Below are 19024 nucleotides of genomic sequence, written 5' to 3'. Positions count from 1 at the left end.
CACAAGGCCTAACTCCTGCAGTGCATTTCAATACATTTGTGTCTGGTCAGTTGTTTTACTTCTGAGCCACACACAACTGATGACTAGAGGTACGTCATCCATAAGCAGATCATACAATGTCCTCGATCTTTATTTAGAACAAATATGGTGAACTCAAAAAAATTAGTGGTACTGAAAGATGCACGTACTAGATTTCACCATAGTATCTTTTCTACATAGCTTACGCTTCTGTTTAATGCTCATGGAAAACGGATTTGGCCTTAACGTGTTTCTAGCTCAAGATTTAAGACTTAGCAGAGTGAAGGCAGATAGCCGTAACGTACATGACTGAGGCAGTGATAGATCCAGGAAAGGGTTAAGGAGTAAGGGATGGGGTTTTTACCTAAGGAATGTGGTGGGGGGTCAGCGAGCAGGAGGAGAGACGGGGGGGGGGCAGGGGCCATATAAGAAATAGGTCCCATGTTAAGGTGTCATTCCTTTGTCCTGGACTCAAAGACTGAACCAGCAGTATGGATGCCTTGCTGAGGAGCGTTCAGGCTGCGGCTTTGACGTGTAGGCCCGAATGGATTCAGGCCCAGCTAGACGAATTGCTGAAGAGTGCCCGGGATACAGCATCTGTCCCTTCTGAACTTTCTGAACATCAAACTCTTAGAAGATCAAGACCTCCTGAGAGACTAACTTCTGAAATGGCCAATAGGACTCACAATATGATCATAAGTCCTTCTGTTACTTCTAGGAAAAGAGCAAAGCGCAGCACGGCCTCTGATCCTTCTTACAAACCAGGAAGGAAACTACAGTACAAGAATAACAAGGGACAGAGAAAAGAGCCAGACCATCTAACCAGAGAGACACCAAGAAGTGCAAGGAGAAAGTCCAGCTCTACTGAGGTGCCATCCAGAGAAGCAGCCACACAAGCTACAACTGACGTGACGACAGCCCACCATGAATCCTTAGAACTTCCTCAACAAACTTTGCATTATTCTAGAGGACATCATACGGCCTCACCCCAGGAAATGAACCAACACGGGGGGATGGGCTTAGGACACACAACATTTCCGGATCCGGGTTCTCATTACACGAGGAGTGGTAGGAATCCAAAAAGACAACTGCGCAAAAGTACTTTAACCAGACAAAGACTTCATCGGCCGGCTCAGGATGTGAGTCAGGCAATAAATCTACAGCTACAAGACTCAGCAGAGATTCCAGACAATGACTATGACACAGATAACGACTCCCCACTAGAGGGCAGCAGCACGCAGCACTTCAATAATGGAGGGGCTGTAGAGACTATAACTAATACGTCACGGACGGCTGGTCAACCTAGGACGCAGCCAGGTATTGGTGAGAACAATTTTTCTTGTCCTGTATCTAGTGTAACAACACCTGTAATGAGTCCAGTGGGCGCAGTTGGGGGTACAGTTCCCGGCAATGTAGGATGGGATCTTAATTCAGTAGTACAGCAATTAGTGTCAGGGGTTAAGGAGGCTTTGAGTCAGTCTAGCTTACCCATAACTTCTTCTCCTATTGCTGCATGGTGTGGGAATGGTCGCCGGACATCGGAGGTGGTAAGTCAGTCGTGTGCTGATCCAGACACACAGGAGGACGCAGTAAATTCACAAGGGGTTACATTATCTGATGCAGCAAAAGGAGAATTATATGTATGTTTTGAGGGTCCTCTAGGAATTCATTTGAAACAGGAGGTTAGGGAGAAGATTTGGGCCGACGAATATGTGGAAATATTTTCATTATTGCCCTTAGAAAAATATAACTTGGATAGAGTAAGGTTTCATGAGAGGAAAAGAGAGGAACAAGACAGACAGTATCGTCTCATCCCCCAAACATTTAGCAATTGGTTCCAGGCCTTTGCCATATTAGCAAGTGTAATAGGCCAAAAAACTCCTGAACATTGCTCTGCCTTATTTTGTTACATGGATTCTATCGGGGAGGCGCACCGTGTGTATGGAGGTTTAGCATGGCTGCGCTATGATGAGCAGTTTCGCCAACGAAAGGCTGGTCGCCAAGGGATTCGTTGGGATCACAAAGATATTGGTTTATGGATGAGTCTCATGACAGCGCCACGTGGGGTTAATCAGCCCTTTCAGGGCTATGTCGGCAGATCACCAGCAATCGGATTGTCGGCAGCAAACAGAAAAGGTTGCTGCTGGCAGTTCAATGATAGCCAGTGCAGATTCGGAAACACATGCAGGTACAAACATGAATGCACCTTCTGTAGTGGAAACCATAGCCTATCAAAATGCTTTAAACGAAATAAAACCCCAACAGCAGAGATTAACCAAAAAGGGGGAAACCCCAATTAGACTCGGGGAGATGGTGGGCTATCTAAGCAGGTACCCAGATAGAAAAGCAGCACAATTGCTGGGGGAGGGTTTCTCAGAAGGTTTTAAGATCCCATCTACTTCAGGCCCATTAACCTGTTCTCGTAACCTTGCTTCAGCTTATACATATTCTCACATTGTCTCCACAAAACTAAACAAAGAAATTGACATGGGCCGCATGGCAGGCCCATTCCCCAAAATGCCAATAGAAAACTTAAGGGTCTCTCCATTGGAAGTGGTCCCAAAGAAGGAACCCAATAAGTTTAGGCTGATCCATCATCTGTCCTTCCCTCATGGAAGCTCAGTTAATGATGGAATCGATCAGGAACTTTGCACAGTCTCGTATACTTCATTTGATACAGCGATTGCATGGGTTCAGAAGTACGGCAGAGGAGCTTTAATGGCAAAAACAGACATTGAAGCTGCCTTTAGACTCTTACCAGTCCATCCAGATAGCTTTCATCTCTTGGGTTGTCAGTGGCAGGGAATGTTTTATGTAGACTTGTGTTTACCCATGGGCTGCTCCATCTCATGCTCCTTGTTTGAATCATTTAGCACATTTTTGGAGTGGGTAGTAAAGAAGGAAGCCGGCGTGCGTTCTGTCCTGCATTATCTAGATGATTTCCTATGTATTGGTCCACCAAAGTCATTTGTTTGTGCTTCATTATTGTCAGCGATTCAGTCGGTTTTTAAGCGTTTCGGAGTACCGTTTGCATCAGATAAAACAGAAGGCCAGTCTACACTTATCAAGTTTTTAGGAATTTTGATTGACAGTGAGGCCATGGAGTGCAGATTACCGGATGACAAGGTCAGTGATCTGCTGGAGGCAGTCAGAGAAGCTAGATCTCACCGTAAAATCAGATTAAAGGATCTACAATCGCTGTTAGGAAAAATGAACTTTGCTTGTCGCATTATTCCAATGGGTAGAGTTTTTTTGTAGGCGCCTAGCTGCAGCTACCTCAGGCATAACCTTTCCACATCACTTTGTGCGGCTGGCTAGAACATTAAAGGACGATCTGGCGGTATGGGAACAGTTCTTAATGGAGTTTAATGGGAGGTCATTGTGGATCAGACCACCGGTTTCAAATTTTGATCTAGACATCCACACTGATGCAGCGGGGTCAACTGGTTTTGGTGCATATTGTTCTGGACAGTGGTGTGCAGATAGGTGGCCAGAGAGTTGGAGAAACAATGGGTTAACACGAAACTTAGTACTCCTTGAATTGTTCCCCATAGTGGTTGCTTGTGAAATTTGGTGCAATATTTTCAAAAACCGAAAAGTGAGATTTCATTGTGATAACTTGGGAGTTGTAGAAGTCATCAACAAACAATCAGCTTCTTCCCTGCCTGTTACGTTGCTGCGTCATCTAGTGCTGCGCTGTTTAAAGTCAAATTGTCAGATTACAGCTGTGCATGTCCCCGGTGTGTGCAATTCTGTGGCTGATGCTCTGTCTCGTTTTCAGTGGGACAGATTCCGTTCGTTAGCCCCAATGGCAGAGGTACAAGGCAAGAAGTGTCCGGATTTTCTGTGGTCACTGCCAGTGACACCGCATACGCTCTGATAGAACGGTCTGTAGGTGTAAGCACATGGCAGAGGTACCAGTCACCATGGAGGGAATGGGAAGACTTGTGTGCCCTAGTGGGACATGATGCCAGGTTACATGACAATGTTTCCTTGTTGTTATTTTACATTAGCAGGGCCTTTGTGGACGGTACTTCATTGTCCAGTATTGATAGTAAAATGTCTGGATTAGCTTTTTGGTTTAAGTTGCACGACTTCACTGATTACACAAAGCATTTTTTAGTTAAGCAGGCCCTAAAGGGTTACAGGAAAAGTTGTAAGAAGACCAGAGATAAACGGCGTACGATTTCTTTCCAGTTATTGCAGCAGATACTGAGTGTACTAGGCCGAGTCTGTAGCAGTCCGTTTGAAGTGTTACTCTTTAGTTGTACATTCACACTGGCCTTTTTTGGAGCTTTTAGAATCAGCGAGTTAGTGTCGAGTAGCTCCACCAGAAGTGGGGGTCTACAAGCTGAGGACATGCATCAGTACACAGACAGATTGGAATGTTTTCTGGCAAAGTCAAAAACTGATCAACAGGGTAGAGGAAAATGGATCACATCGTTTCCTTTAAGCGGTTCCAGGGCCTGCCCGGTCATCTGTTTTAGAAACTATGTCTCAAGAAGGCCAAATATCCAAGGTTCATTACTAATTCATGAGGATTGTAAGTCATTGTCACAATTTCAATTCACAGCAGTTCTTAAAAAATGCCTGACAATATTGGGAGAGTCTCCAAATGCATTCACTTCACACTCATTTAGGATAGGAGCAGCCACAGAAGCTGCTAGATGGGGCTTAGGGCCTGACATAGTTAAAAAAATCGGGAGATGGGAATCGAGCAGATTTAAGAGTTACATTAGATTACATTTATTATAAATGGCGTACATGTATATATATGTGTACATTTTGGTAATCTTATAGTAGTTGTGTCTTCATTTAGACAATTGTGTGATAATTGTGTTTTTGTTTTTTGTTTTAGCTGAACAGCAATGCCTGGTTTGGATCATGGGACATTCATTTGTTTTTTGGGGGGCCTTACGTGCAGCAGTCAGGCCTAATGGTAAACAGTTGGGGTTGCCCAGTTCCTTGGCACGGGTGACATGGATAGGAAAGAGGGGAATGCAGTGGCATCAGCTGTTAAAAGAAATCCAGTATCATGTGGAGTTCTAACGCCCCCCGGACGTCTTACTTACCATTTAGGTGGTAATGATTTAGCAATAAGAACATCAAGACATTTAGTTAGGAACATAAAGCTCAATATGTTGAATTTATGGAGGTCTTACCCAGAAACAGTGGTGGTCTGGTCGGATATAGTAGCTAGACAAATATGGAGAACAGCGCGATCAGTGGCTCGCATCAATAATACAAGGATAAAGGTTAATAAAAAAATAACAAAATTTGTGTTGGAAAACGGAGGGGTGGCCATACGTCACCAGATGCTTGAAAATACAAAGGAACATTTTTGGAGAGATGATAAGGTACATCTTAATGACATTGGCATTGATATATGGATGTTGGGAATACAAGAAGGAGTAGAACGAGCCATTAAGTTGTGGAGGAACTCACTCTTGTAAGGTGTCACAAGAGCGAGTCTTGGCGGGATGTGGTTGTTTAAACCCCCTCTTTGTTGGTTGGAGAATTATGTTTTTAATGGGGTCCCTGGGCCAGAGCTCAGCGGACAGTGGAATATGGGTCCCTGGGGAGGAGCTCAGTGGACAGTGGAATATGGGTCCCTGGGGAGGAGCTCAGTGGACAGTGGAATAGATGGGTCCCTGGGGAGGAGCTCAGCGGACACAAGGAAAATGATCAAGGGGTATACCCAGATTCCCCCTTGAGCTAGGTGTACACGGCGGAGGGGGATATGGGGCTGGGATTTATAACAACCACATCTCTGGGCCGATAATCTTGTTTTTCTTGTTGATGTTTTTTCTTATAAAAAATAAAGGGCTGCTGTGGCCAAAAATTTTAATCCATGTCACGCAGTGTGTGGTGTCTTATTTATTAGGTTACCAGGAGCGCAATTCACTAGTCCATCAGTCAAGCAGAGTGAAGGCAGATAGCCGTAACGTACATGACTGAGGCAGTGATAGATCCAGGAAAGGGTTAAGGAGTAAGGGATGGGGTTTTTACCTAAGGAATGTGGTGGGGGGTCAGCGAGCAGGAGGAGAGACGGGGGGGGCAGGGGCCATATAAGAAATAGGTCCCATGTTAAGGTGTCATTCCTTTGTCCTGGACTCAAAGACTGAACCAGCAGTTGTCCCACCCACCCTCCCTATAATAAAGGGAAATGTATCAATATCAGGACTTTGCAACACTGTCAATATTCTAACAATGTTTTGGTATTCAACATCATCGGTATTTTATCAACATTATTAGTATTGTATCAATTGTTATTAGTAATGTATCCAAATTGACAATGTCATATCAACATTTTAATATTGTATGTTACAGCAGCATTTGGCGGCGGGATGTGGTTGTTTAAACCCCCTCTTTGTTGGTTGGAGAATTATGTTTTTAATGGGGTCCCTGGGCCAGAGCTCAGCGGACAGTGGAATATGGGTCCCTGGGGAGGAGCTCAGTGGACAGTGGAATATGGGTCCCTGGGGAGGAGCTCAGTGGACAGTGGAATAGATGGGTCCCTGGGGAGGAGCTCAGCGGACACAAGGAAAATGATCAAGGGGTATACCCAGATTCCCCCTTGAGCTAGGTGTACACGGCGGAGGGGGATATGGGGCTGGGATTTATAACAACCACATCTCTGGGCCGATAATCTTGTTTTTCTTGTTGATGTTTTTTCTTATAAAAAATAAAGGGCTGCTGTGGCCAAAAATTTTAATCCATGTCACGCAGTGTGTGGTGTCTTATTTATTAGGTTACCAGGAGCGCAATTCACTAGTCCATCAGTCAAGCAGAGTGAAGGCAGATAGCCGTAACGTACATGACTGAGGCAGTGATAGATCCAGGAAAGGGTTAAGGAGTAAGGGATGGGGTTTTTACCTAAGGAATGTGGTGGGGGGTCAGCGAGCAGGAGGAGAGACGGGGGGGCAGGGGCCATATAAGAAATAGGTCCCATGTTAAGGTGTCATTCCTTTGTCCTGGACTCAAAGACTGAACCAGCAGTTGTCCCACCCACCCTCCCTATAATAAAGGGAAATGTATCAATATCAGGACTTTGCAACACTGTCAATATTCTAACAATGTTTTGGTATTCAACATCATCGGTATTTTATCAACATTATTAGTATTGTATCAATTGTTATCAGTAATGTATCCAAATTGACAATGTCATATCAACATTTTAATATTGTATGTTACAGCAGCATTTGGCGGCGGGATGTGGTTGTTTAAACCCCCTCTTTGTTGGTTGGAGAATTATGTTTTTAATGGGGTCCCTGGGCCAGAGCTCAGCGGACAGTGGAATATGGGTCCCTGGGGAGGAGCTCAGTGGACAGTGGAATATGGGTCCCTGGGGAGGAGCTCAGTGGACAGTGGAATAGATGGGTCCCTGGGGAGGAGCTCAGCGGACACAAGGAAAATGATCAAGGGGTATACCCAGATTCCCCCTTGAGCTAGGTGTACACGGCGGAGGGGGATATGGGGCTGGGATTTATAACAACCACATCTCTGGGCCGATAATCTTGTTTTTCTTGTTGATGTTTTTTCTTATAAAAAATAAAGGGCTGCTGTGGCCAAAAATTTTAATCCATGTCACGCAGTGTGTGGTGTCTTATTTATTAGGTTACCAGGAGCGCAATTCACTAGTCCATCAGTCATGTAAAGTTTGTGTTAAGCCATAATAGAAGTGAGACTTTGGCATTTTATTCCTAAACAATATCTTTAGCTGCCTGTTTAGACAGCAAGCAGCAATCTTATGCTGTCCTCCTACTTATCATCTGCTTCTGTTTCATACCATATGTCTGAATTAACACTAGGAACATATATCGTCTTTAGAGTACTTACAAAGCATTTTTCTTTTCAATAGTGTATCCTAATCATAGCTTCTGGGCAGTCATGGCGTAAACTTCGGTGCTCCGATACAGCCAGGCAAGGGCTGTACAAACTTTCAACTAGCGCTAAAAAGGTTGGTCAATTCTTTTGACTAATAGACCTGTATGATAAACATTATGTGAGGTCTTGTGATTTATGCGATGTCATGATGTCGTGGAAGAATAAGAATCACAAGTGGGAACCTAGTGGGTTGGCATTTGAGTGCTAGCAGAAGACGTTCACACTGCCATGTGTACCCAAGTGGCATGAAGCCAGGGTAGTGCAAATCTTTTTGGTCAGCTCTACTTTGCGCCCTATTCACTTTTCAATGTTCTTTCAGTGATTATTATACATTCACTGATTGTAACGCAAGCTCTGCGGTGCAAACAAATTGGTTTACCCCAACTGCCTACAAGGCAAGCAACAAGACCTAATCACAGGAGAACGACATCTTCTACAAAGCTGTAGTCATCAGCACATTTCCTTTTATTGTTCTTATATATTATATATACACACACACACTTTATATTACATAAACTAAACACTATACAATCTAAAATTTTAATTGATTCAAAAATTAGTTTTATTTCAAAATGGTCGCAATAGTGGGTCTGATTGTCATCTCTTCGAATGTGTGTATTATATACTATACTATATAAATCCAATAATCTAAAATATGTATGTATTCAGCGCAGGAGCTTCACTGTATGGTTCCTATTGATTCTAATCCCAGCCATGTATAAAATAGTCTCTTCTGGGTTATTCAGAGCATTATAACCTTCGCTCACGCTGTAGAATATAGACGTTCTATGCATTGTAAAGAAATGAATGCAGCTTTGCAGAGAGGTATTTAGGTATTGGAAACATGTTAGGAATCTGACAATAATACTGGTCTTGGTACAGACTAGAGAACAAGTCCTCGATGTGTAAGAGAAATGAAATCATGGTAACACTCCTTTTGTTACAGGAAGGTCAATAGTGGCATGTAATACAGTATTATATGTATATATTATGTGTATGAACATGAAATGAGAATACTGTACATTACAATCCTAATGCCAATGCCGAGAGCGTGCTGGATGGAACCACGCAGCCTTCCTCATTGGAATGCAAGGAATAGACGGCAGCAGATGGGAGGCTAAATTAGTAGTCATCCAACACATTCATTTACATGACACGCAGCCAAGAGAGTTGTCTGCTTTACTGATATTTAGTTACTACATCTTTCACACATAGTAAAGCTAGCACGTTCATCTGAGAACTAAAAGACAAGGAAGAAGTGACCTTCCCGATACATCATGGGAAATGACAAAGTATAATTAAGAAAATATATTATAGCACGATAACGCTTCGCTATGTCGTCCTTGTACAGCATGTCTGAACCTGGGCGGTTTTCTACTTCACTGCTTTAGGGAGGTAAAACTTAGAGGGGAAAGATAAAAATATTCCTGCGCACAACACAAGGTTTAGAACATGCAGTCTGATATATGGACATATATATGGTAGAATGATACATAGGAGCTAAACTGAATCTTTTCTAACAAACCTATTTTATGCATATAAATCCTTTTTTTTTTTTAACATACATAAGACGAGTGGGCTGTCCTACTTCGTGATTGACAGTCTTCCCTGTATGACATGGAGAGAGAGCTGTCAATCACTGAACAGGACCACCCACTGGACTCATGTATGCGATTAGCACTGTAGCGTTGCAGCGCTGGGGTAAAAATCCCACTAAGGACAATATCTGAAAGCTTGTATGTTCTCCCGTGTTTATGTGGGTTTCCTCCTGGTTCCTCCCATACTCCAACGACATACTTATAGGGAATTTGTGAGCCCCAATGGGGACAGTGATGATCATATCTGTAAAATGCTAAGGAATATGATGCATTGCTTAGCGACTCAAAAGATGCTAACAACATGCCTCGGCATGTTTGAGAGTTTGACAGCATATTTGCTAATAAAACAAGACGCTCCCAAAATGCTAAAAGACCCCCTATAGATAGTCATCAGTCATAAACATTGAAAGTGAAATAACGACTAGAACACAAAGAAAAAAAAACCGTATTAGATTTACGAAACTCCACTGTCTTATGTGTACAGTTACACACACTAATATATACACACACATATATAATATATATATATATATATATATATATATATATATATATATATATATATATATATATATATATACATACACATCATTATATATATATATATATATATATACATACATACATACATACACATCATATATATATATATATATATATATACACACACACATCATATATATATATATATTAATATATATATATATATATATTAATATATATATATATATATATATATTATATACACACACAATATATATATATATTATATACACACACATCATATATATATATATATATATATATATATATATATATATATATATATATATATATATATATATATATATATATATATATATATATATACACACACACACACACACACACATACACACATCATATATATATATATTAATAATATATATATATATATACACATACATACACATACATACATATATATACACATATATATATATATTATATTTATAATATATATATATACACATATATACATATTATATAATACATACATACATATACACACACATATACACACTAATATATACACACAATATATACACACAATATATACACACACTCCAATATATAGATACACACTAATATATAGATACACACACTAATATATACATATACACACGCTCATATATACACACTGTGTGCACAATTATTAGGCAAATGAGTATTTTTATCACATGATAGTTTTTATACAGGTTGTCCTACTCCAAGCTGTATAGACTTGAGAGCCAACTACCAATTAAGTAAATCAGGTGATGTGCATCTCTATAATGAGGAGGAGTGTGGTGTAATGACAAAAACACCCTATATAAAAGGTGTGCTTAAATATTAGGCCAGATTCACACTTGTGAGAGACTCGCGCGAGTCTTGCATTGCATCACCCGGCACGGCTGCACACTCTCCGGATAGGAGCGGGCCAGCTACATAGAAATACATGCAGCTGATCCGCTCCTGTCAGGAGAGTGTGCGGCCGTGCCAGGTGATGGGATGCGAGACTCACACGAGTCTCTCGCAAGTGTGAATCCAGCCTTAGGCAACTTTCTTTCCTTTGGCAAAATGGGTCAGAAGAGAGTTGACAGGCTCTGAAAAGTCCAAAATTGTGGGATGTCTTGCAGAGGGATGCAGCAGTCTTGATATTGCCAAACGTTTGAAGCGTGATCACCGAACAATCAAGCGTTTCATGGCAAATAGCCAACATGGTCGCAAGAAGCGTGTTGGGCAAAAAAGGCGCAAAATAACTGCCCATGAATTGAGGAAAATCAACGACCACCTTTGAACAAGAAACATAAGATAAAACGTCAAGACTGGGCCAAGAAATATCTTAAAACTGATTTTTCAAAGGTTTTATGGACTGATGAAATGAGAGTGACTCTTGATGGGCCAAGATGGATGGGCCAGAGGCTGGATCAGTAAAGGGCAGAGAGCTCCACTCCGACTCAGACGCCAGCAAGGTGGAGGTGGGGTACTGGTATGGGCTGGTATCAAAGATTAACTTGTGGTACCTTTTCGGGTCGAGGATGGAGTGAAGCTCAACTCCCAGACCTACTACCAGTTTCTGGAAGACAACTTCTTCAAGCAGCGGTACAGGAAGAAGTCGGTATCGTTCAAGAAATCCTTCATCACATGCATCCAACTACTCCACAGTGTGGCTGGCCAGTAAAGGTCTAAAAGATGAAAAAATAATGACATGGCCTCCTTGTTCACCTGATCTGAACCCCATAGAGAACCTGTGGTCCCTCATAAAATAAGAATTATTCTTACCGATAATTCGGTTTCTAGGACCTTCCACGACAGCATAGGAGGTTGTCTCTCCACGCCCTAATTGGGACAGGAAGTTCAAGAGGTTTAAAAGGACCCTCCCACCTCCCACAGCCAGTGTCTTACAAAGAATCCATAGCATATGAGAAGTACTACACATTCAGGAATACATGAATACATAGGGGAGGGAATTACCTGCTGTCGTGGAAGGTCCTAGAAACCGAATTATCGGTAAGAATAATTCTTATTTCTCTAGTCCCTTCCACGACAGCATAGGAGGAATACCAAAGAATTGATACCTAGGGGGGGACCACAGCCTGCAGGACTTTCCTGCCAAAGGCCAAATCCCTGTTGGAATCCAGATCCAGACGGTAATGCTTCGTGAAAGTATGGAGCGAAGACCACGTAGCCGCCTTGCAGATCTGCTCAGGGGAGGCCCCTGCCCGTTCGGCCCAGGAGGCAGAGGTAGCCCTGGTGGAGTGCGCCGTGAATCCAGTAGGCGGAGAGAGATGCTGAGCGAGGTAGGCATCTCTAATTGCTCGCACAATCCAGTTGCCGACTGTACTCTTAGCCACCTTCTTGCCCTTATTGCGGCCAAAGGGCTGGATGAACAGGTTAGAATCAAGGCGCCAAGAAGCAGTAACTTCTAGGTAGTGCAACACTATCCGACGGACATCCAAAGAATGAAACACTTCCTCACCCGGAGTCCGAGGATTCTGACAGAAGGAAGGCAGGACGATGGACTGCGAACGGTGAAAATCCGAAACCACCTTGGGAAGGAAGGAAGGGTCCAGCTGAAAAACAATGCTGTCATCTCTGATGGTCAGGTAAGGTTAACTAACGGACAAAGCCTGAAGTTCGCCGACTCTGCGAGCAGATGTAATAGCCACAAGAAAAGCAGTCTTGTGAGAAAGGGAACGAATGTTACAAGAGCACAGAGGTTCAAACGGAGACTGAGATAGTCCTGTAAGGACCACATTGAGATCCCAGCGAGGCGTCAGGACCCTCTGACGTGGACAGAGTCTACTAGCAGACACAAAGAACCGACGGATCCAACGATGATCTGCCAGAGCCGTGTCAAAGACTGCACTGAGTGCTGACACCTGAACTTTCAGGGTGCTAGGCCTAAGACCTAAGTCTAAACCACTTTGGAGAAAGTCCAGAATCTGTGCAATATTAGGCCGAAGAGGGTCAGGAGGCCGAGAACCACACCAGGAGGAAAATCTCTTCCAGATTTTGTTGTATATACTATTAGTCACAGGTTTACGGTTCTTCTGCAGCGTAGCCACAACTTTGTCAGAAAGCCCTTGGGCCTTCAGTGCCCGGGCCTCAGAAGCCAGGCAGCCAGGTTGAGTTTCTGAGGAGCCGGATGGAAAATCGGACCCTGCGACAGTAAGCTTGGGTCCGAACCTAAGAGGATTGGGCCGTCGATTCCTAGCGTCAGGACCATGCTGTACCAACTCCTCCGGGGCCACAGAGGGGCCACCAGTATAGTTGGGACCCCCTCGTCTCTGATCTTCCTCAGGGCCCGTGCGAGAAGAGGAAGAGGGGGGAACGCGTAAGCGAGGCGAAAGGACCAACTGTGGCAGAAAGCGTCTACCCCTAACGCCTCGTCCCTTGGGTTCAGGGAGAAATATGTGGAGACCTTGCGATTCCCTGCCGAGGCAAAGAGGTCCACCTCTGGTGTACCCCACCTCGCCACTAGAGAGCAGAACACCGCCTGATCCAGGCTCCATTCCCCCGGATGAACATCCCGACGACTCAGGAAATCCGCCTGAAGATTGAGGGAGCCCTTCAGATGGACCGCAGAAAGGTAGAGCAGAGATTGTTCTGCCCATTGAAAGATTCGGGAGGACACTGATTTCAGGGCGCCCGAGCGTGTACTGCCCTGATGGCGGAGATGTGCCACCGTAGTGACATTGTCTGAATATACCAGGACGTGAGAGTCCCGGACGAGGTCCTGAGCCGCAAGGAGGGCTCCCTGACTGCCCTGAGCTCCCGGTAGTTGGAGGATTGGGAACTGACGTAAGGACTCCAGACCCCTTGAAATGGGGAATTTGCCACCATTGCCCCCCATCCTCGTAGGCTGGCATCTGTGGTCAGTGTAACCAGGGGACTCTGAGTCCAAGCAACCCCCACCTGCAGGTTGGCGGGACTCAGCCACCAGAGAAGGGAAGAGGAGACGGACCCCGAGAGGCGAAACCTTCTGTTTAGGGATGACGGGAGTCTGTCCCAATGTGCCAGGATATGATCCTGGAGACACCGAGAATGGGCCTGAGCCCACCTGACCGAGGGAATGCAGGATGTCATGGAACCCAGGGCCGACATAGCCGCTCGAAGCGTCGGGCGAGCCTGCCTGCGGAGTTTTGATATTTTGGATAACAGAGCTAACCTGTGGCCCTCTGGGAGAAAGGATGCCTGTCTGTCGGAGTCCAGCAGCACTCCGAGAAACTGCCGAGTGGAGGAGGGGGTTAACTGTGATTTTTTGAGATTGGGAATCCATCCCAGAGACCGAAGGATTCCCAAAGACCTCTCCACATGGTTCCGGAGGGTTGGAGCAGACGGAGCCATGAGAAGAAAGTCGTCCAGATACGGAACTAGACAGATACCCTGCAATCTTATGAAGGCGACCACCTCGGCCATGATCTTGGAAAAGATTCTTGGAGCTGAGGAGATCCCGAAGGGAAGTACATTGAATTGGAAATGAAGTACTTCCTCCCCGTGAAGTACCGCAAACCTGAGGTATTGTCTGTGTCCCGGATGGACGGGTACATGGAAGTAGGCATCTTTCAGATCGATAGAGGCCATCTGATGGTGTAGACCTATCAGGGGAATAGCTGATTTCACTGACTCCATCTTGAACCGCCGGTACCTGACCTGACGGTTTAGACTTTTTAAATTGATAATTATACGGCCGTCGCTGGATGGCTTCTTGACCAGGAAGAGACGGGAGTAGTGTCCTACCCCTGCTTCCTGACTCGGGACTGGGGAAACGACCCCCGAGTGTACTAGCTCTATAATCTTTGTGTACAACAGAGTCTGTGAACCCGGTGACGCCAGCGCAGTGACTCGGAGACCCGGAAGAGGGGGGGAAAGGAATTCTATGAGAAGACCGTCCGAGATGATCTTCAGAACCCATTGGCAAGAGGTTATGGACTGCCACTGGGTAAGAAACGCTGAGAGTCTTCCCCCCACCCGGGCCGAGTCACAGTTTGTCCTGTTGAGGACGTTGCTGATGTGGAGGGATGAGGATGTTTCTTCCTCTACCTTTGGGATAGCTCCACCTGCCTGCCTTCCCTTTCCCTCTGGGCTGGGAGGCCTGAGGCATCGAGGGACGAAAGGACCGCTTCCTGCTAGGTCTAGGATCGGGCAAGGCCTTACGATCAGTCGCCTTGTCCAGGATATCATCCAGGGCAGGCCCAAACACTAAATCCCCTTTAAACGGAAGGGAACAAAGCCTCATTTTAGAGGTGGAGTCTCCACTCCAGGCCTTAAGCCAGAGGGCACGTCGGGCAGAGTTAGAAAGCACCGAGGTCCTGGCTGCCAGGCGGACAGATTCCACCGAGGTATCTGCCAGAAAACAGGTAGCCTTCCTAAGCAAGGGAAGGGATTCTAGTAATTCCTCCCTAGGGGTCCCTTGTGAAATATGAGCCTCCAACTGGTCTAACCACCTAATTAGGGACCTGGATACACAGGTGGAGGCAATGTTGGCTTGAATAGAGGAAGACGATGCCTCCCAGGACCGCTTCATCAAGCCCTCTACCTTCCGATCCATTTGATCCTTCAGTTGGGAAGTATCCTCAAAAGGAAGAGCCGTTTGCTTAGCTACCCTAGCCACCTGAACGTCCACCCTTGGGATCTCCCAATGTAGTCCCGAAGGTTCCAGAGGAAACCGGCGTCTAAGGTCACTCCGTACCCGCCTCTCAGGACATTCCCATTCCTGAGAGATAATATCCAATATATTGGCATGAACTGGGAATCCCAATCGTTTGACTGACTTCAGGCCAGCAAACATTTCGTCCTGGATTGAAGGAAGAGACTGCACTTCCTCTAAGCCCATCGTGCTCCGAACTGCCTCAATAAGATCCCCCAACTCTTCTGAGTGAAAGAGAAAGGACTGGTCAGACCCCCCAGATGGAATCCCGTCATCAGGACCCTCAGAGGTGGAATCAGCGTCCTCCTGATCAGAAGGGGTCGACTGGAGTCTCCTCTTTTTTGGAGGAGAGGGTCCAGTAGCAGGGCCAGGAGCAGGGCCAGGAACAGGGCCAGGAACAGGGCCAGGAACAGGGCCAGGAACAGGGCCAGGAACAGGGCCAGGAACAGGGCCAGGAACAGGGAGAGAAGCCAGTGAGGCCCTAATCTCCTGTTTCATCATGGACCGCAACTCATCTATCAGAGATGGTTGTTCGGCCCTAATAATCTGGTCCGTACATTGCTGGCAAAGCTTTTTATCCCATACTGCAGGGAGCTTCTTTATACAGATGGGACATTTTTTAATTTTGTCCACTCTGTCAGGTCTATCAGGCTTATCGGACTTGTCAGTTTTTTCTGACTTCTCAGGCTTCTCTGATTTCTCATTTCTGTCAGTTTTCTTGGTGGCCTTGTCCTCCTAGAAAACACAGAGCAGAGAGCCATAAATCAACTGATGAGACCTATGTCCGAGGGACCATTCCCCTCCATACTCACAGTAGCAGGGGGCACACTGGGTTCTGCAGAGGCAGCTGCAGCGGAAGACATGACAGGGAGCACGGTCTTACCATGATCTGATGTCTTCATGGCAGCCCTTATGGAAAAGGGCCTGCCACCCCAGTGACTGTGCACGTTTTCCCCGCCTCCCGCATCCGGTCCTGGGCAGGCCGAGTCACTGTCGGCGTGCCTCCACGCTGCCTCCGCAAACCGGAAGCGCTCGACCGGAAGTCCGCAAGACCGGAAGTCCCGCCCCCGGGAGCACTTCCGGATCGCTCCGGCAGCGTGCATGCGGGAAGCGGCCGGCGGCTCAGGGAGGACGCCGGCCGGGGAGCTCAACAGCCTGCATCACCCCTCAGGAGGATCCGGAAGGCTGGAGCAGCGGTCCCCCACAGCGTGAGGGAACAGCAAGGGAGGAGCGGCGAAGGCCCGACCGATGCTGTCCGGCTGAAGGTAATAGGGGGAAAAAAAAAAAAATATACTGCAGGTCGCCGGCCACCACAGCATAGGAGAAAAACAAAACCTCTCCATGCCCCATGGGGACAGGAAAGACACTGGCTGTGGGAGGTGGGAGGGTCCTTTTAAACCTCTTGAACTTCCTGTCCCAATTAGGGCGTGGAGAGACAACCTCCTATGCTGTCGTGGAAGGGACTAGAGAAATGTGAGATCTACAGGGAGGGAAAACAGTACACCTCTCGGATTAGTGTCTGGGAGGATGTGGTGGCTCCTGCACGCAATGTTGATCGTAAACAGATCAAGCAACAGACAGAATCTATGGATGGTAGGCTGTTGAGTATCATCATAAAGAAAGGTGGCTATATTGGTCACTAATTTTTTGGGTTTTGTTTTTGCATGTCAGAAATGGTTATTTCTAAATTTTGTGCAGTTATATTGGTTTACCTGGTGAAAATAAACAAGTGAGATGGGAATATATTGTTTTTTTTATTAAGTTGCCTAATAATTCTGCACAGTAATAGTTACCTGCACAAACAGATATCCTCCTAAGATAGCCAAATAAAAAAAAAAACCCACTTCATACATTTTCCGGTATTCCGGTGCTGGGGAAACGTTTATTGTTTAATACTTGTAATTAGCAATTAAAAGATTGTGTGATACAGTTCCTTAATTGCACCACTAGTGCTATTGTTCTGCTCCACATTGGCCCAATACTATTTATGTTTCTTACATTTAATGGTCCTTCAAATAATGTGGTGACTAATTAAATCAGTTAGTTTCAGTAGTAATTCATGGAAGGTTAAAAGAAAAATCAAAACAAAATAACAGAAACCCTTCAGTTCCACAAAATGGAAAGCAAGTCCACCTACGACAAAGCACTCTAAAAAGATCTAGCCGCTAATTAAAAGCTGGATACCATTCACTGCTGCAAAAATAATGGTCAATTTTGCAATAATTGACAAACTGGCAGACTGACAAAATGGTGGCAGTTGGTGCGTACTTATTACGGAATGAAAATAGCTGAAGAAATGTGAAATACCTGCTGTCACCAGCGTTGGCGACATACATTTTCCCCAGTAAGTATACAACAATAAGTGCCGTGCAGCCTCCAGATATATTGTAAGTGCTCCTTTCTCGCTCAATTTGCAGATCCTAAGGAAAGAAGTGAAAAGAGTAAGAAAGTAATCTCGGCAATACACTTTTCTAAAACAATGTTTTTAAGAGTTGTTCTATTTGGAAATACTACAGATAAAGGAGTGGCTTGATTCTGGAGCACCAATAGCTAAAATAGGGGTGCTCATCACCATTACAACAGGATGGCTGTATGTGTGCATTTAGGCTGCTTTCACACATCCGGCTTGAGCTCTGCGGCTCCATCCGGCTGTGCAAGCTATGCAACGGATGCGGTGAAAACACCGCATCCTTTGCATAAGTTTTTCCTTTGCGGCCAGTCCGGTTTTTGTCGCTTGCGGCATGCTACTGAGCATGCGCAGTGGCAAAAACCGCATGCGGCGGCCGGATGCGGTTATTGCCGCATCGCGCCGCCATGGGCATGCATTGAAAAATGCGCTGCATCGGCCGAATGCGGCGCGATGCGGTTTTTTTTGCCGCACGAAAAAACGTGCCAGGCAACGTTCCATCCGGCCGCCGCATCGGCTAAATCTGCCGCATGCGGCAAAAACCGGACGGAACGCAAGGCCATGCGGCACAATGCGGCACTAATTAAAGTCTATGCAGGAAAATCGCAACCGGCAGCAAAAAAAACGGTTGCGATTTTCCTGCAAAGTGCCGGATTGTGCCGCATAGCAAAAACCGGAGGTGTGAAAGCAGCCTTACTCACTGCTGTAATGTATAGGGGACAGGAAAGAATGAGGGAGATCAGGATACAGGAACAACAGAGTCCTTTCCAAAAGTGGAGCGGAACCACGCAAACACAATCTCCTAATACAATTCGATATTAAAAATAGAGTTTTAGTGTTCTCCTTTCACCACATTTTTAATGTTTAATTGAACACAATGTAATAGCATCTGCAGAGAAGAATAAAAGTTCTTTATTTTCATTTTGCCTTGACATTTCA

At 45.2% G+C, this 19024-nt stretch overlaps 1 protein-coding gene across 1 annotated transcript in view; it reads right to left on the bottom strand.

The window, feature by feature from the left end:
- Window positions 1-19024, bottom strand: part of LOC142303422 (protein phosphatase 1H) — a 295560-nt gene that overhangs the window by 116231 nt on the left and 160305 nt on the right. The window contains exon 4 of the mRNA XM_075344753.1: window positions 17986-18098. Within this exon, the coding sequence (XP_075200868.1) occupies window positions 17986-18098 (113 nt within the window). The remainder of the gene's footprint in view (window positions 1-17985; window positions 18099-19024) is intronic.

This window comes from Anomaloglossus baeobatrachus, chromosome 4 (assembly GCF_048569485.1).
Source record: "Anomaloglossus baeobatrachus isolate aAnoBae1 chromosome 4, aAnoBae1.hap1, whole genome shotgun sequence".
Lineage (NCBI taxonomy): Eukaryota > Metazoa > Chordata > Amphibia > Anura > Aromobatidae > Anomaloglossus > Anomaloglossus baeobatrachus.
The sequence above is the reverse complement of the archived record's forward strand: the minus strand, read 5'-3'. Positions and strand labels throughout refer to the sequence as shown.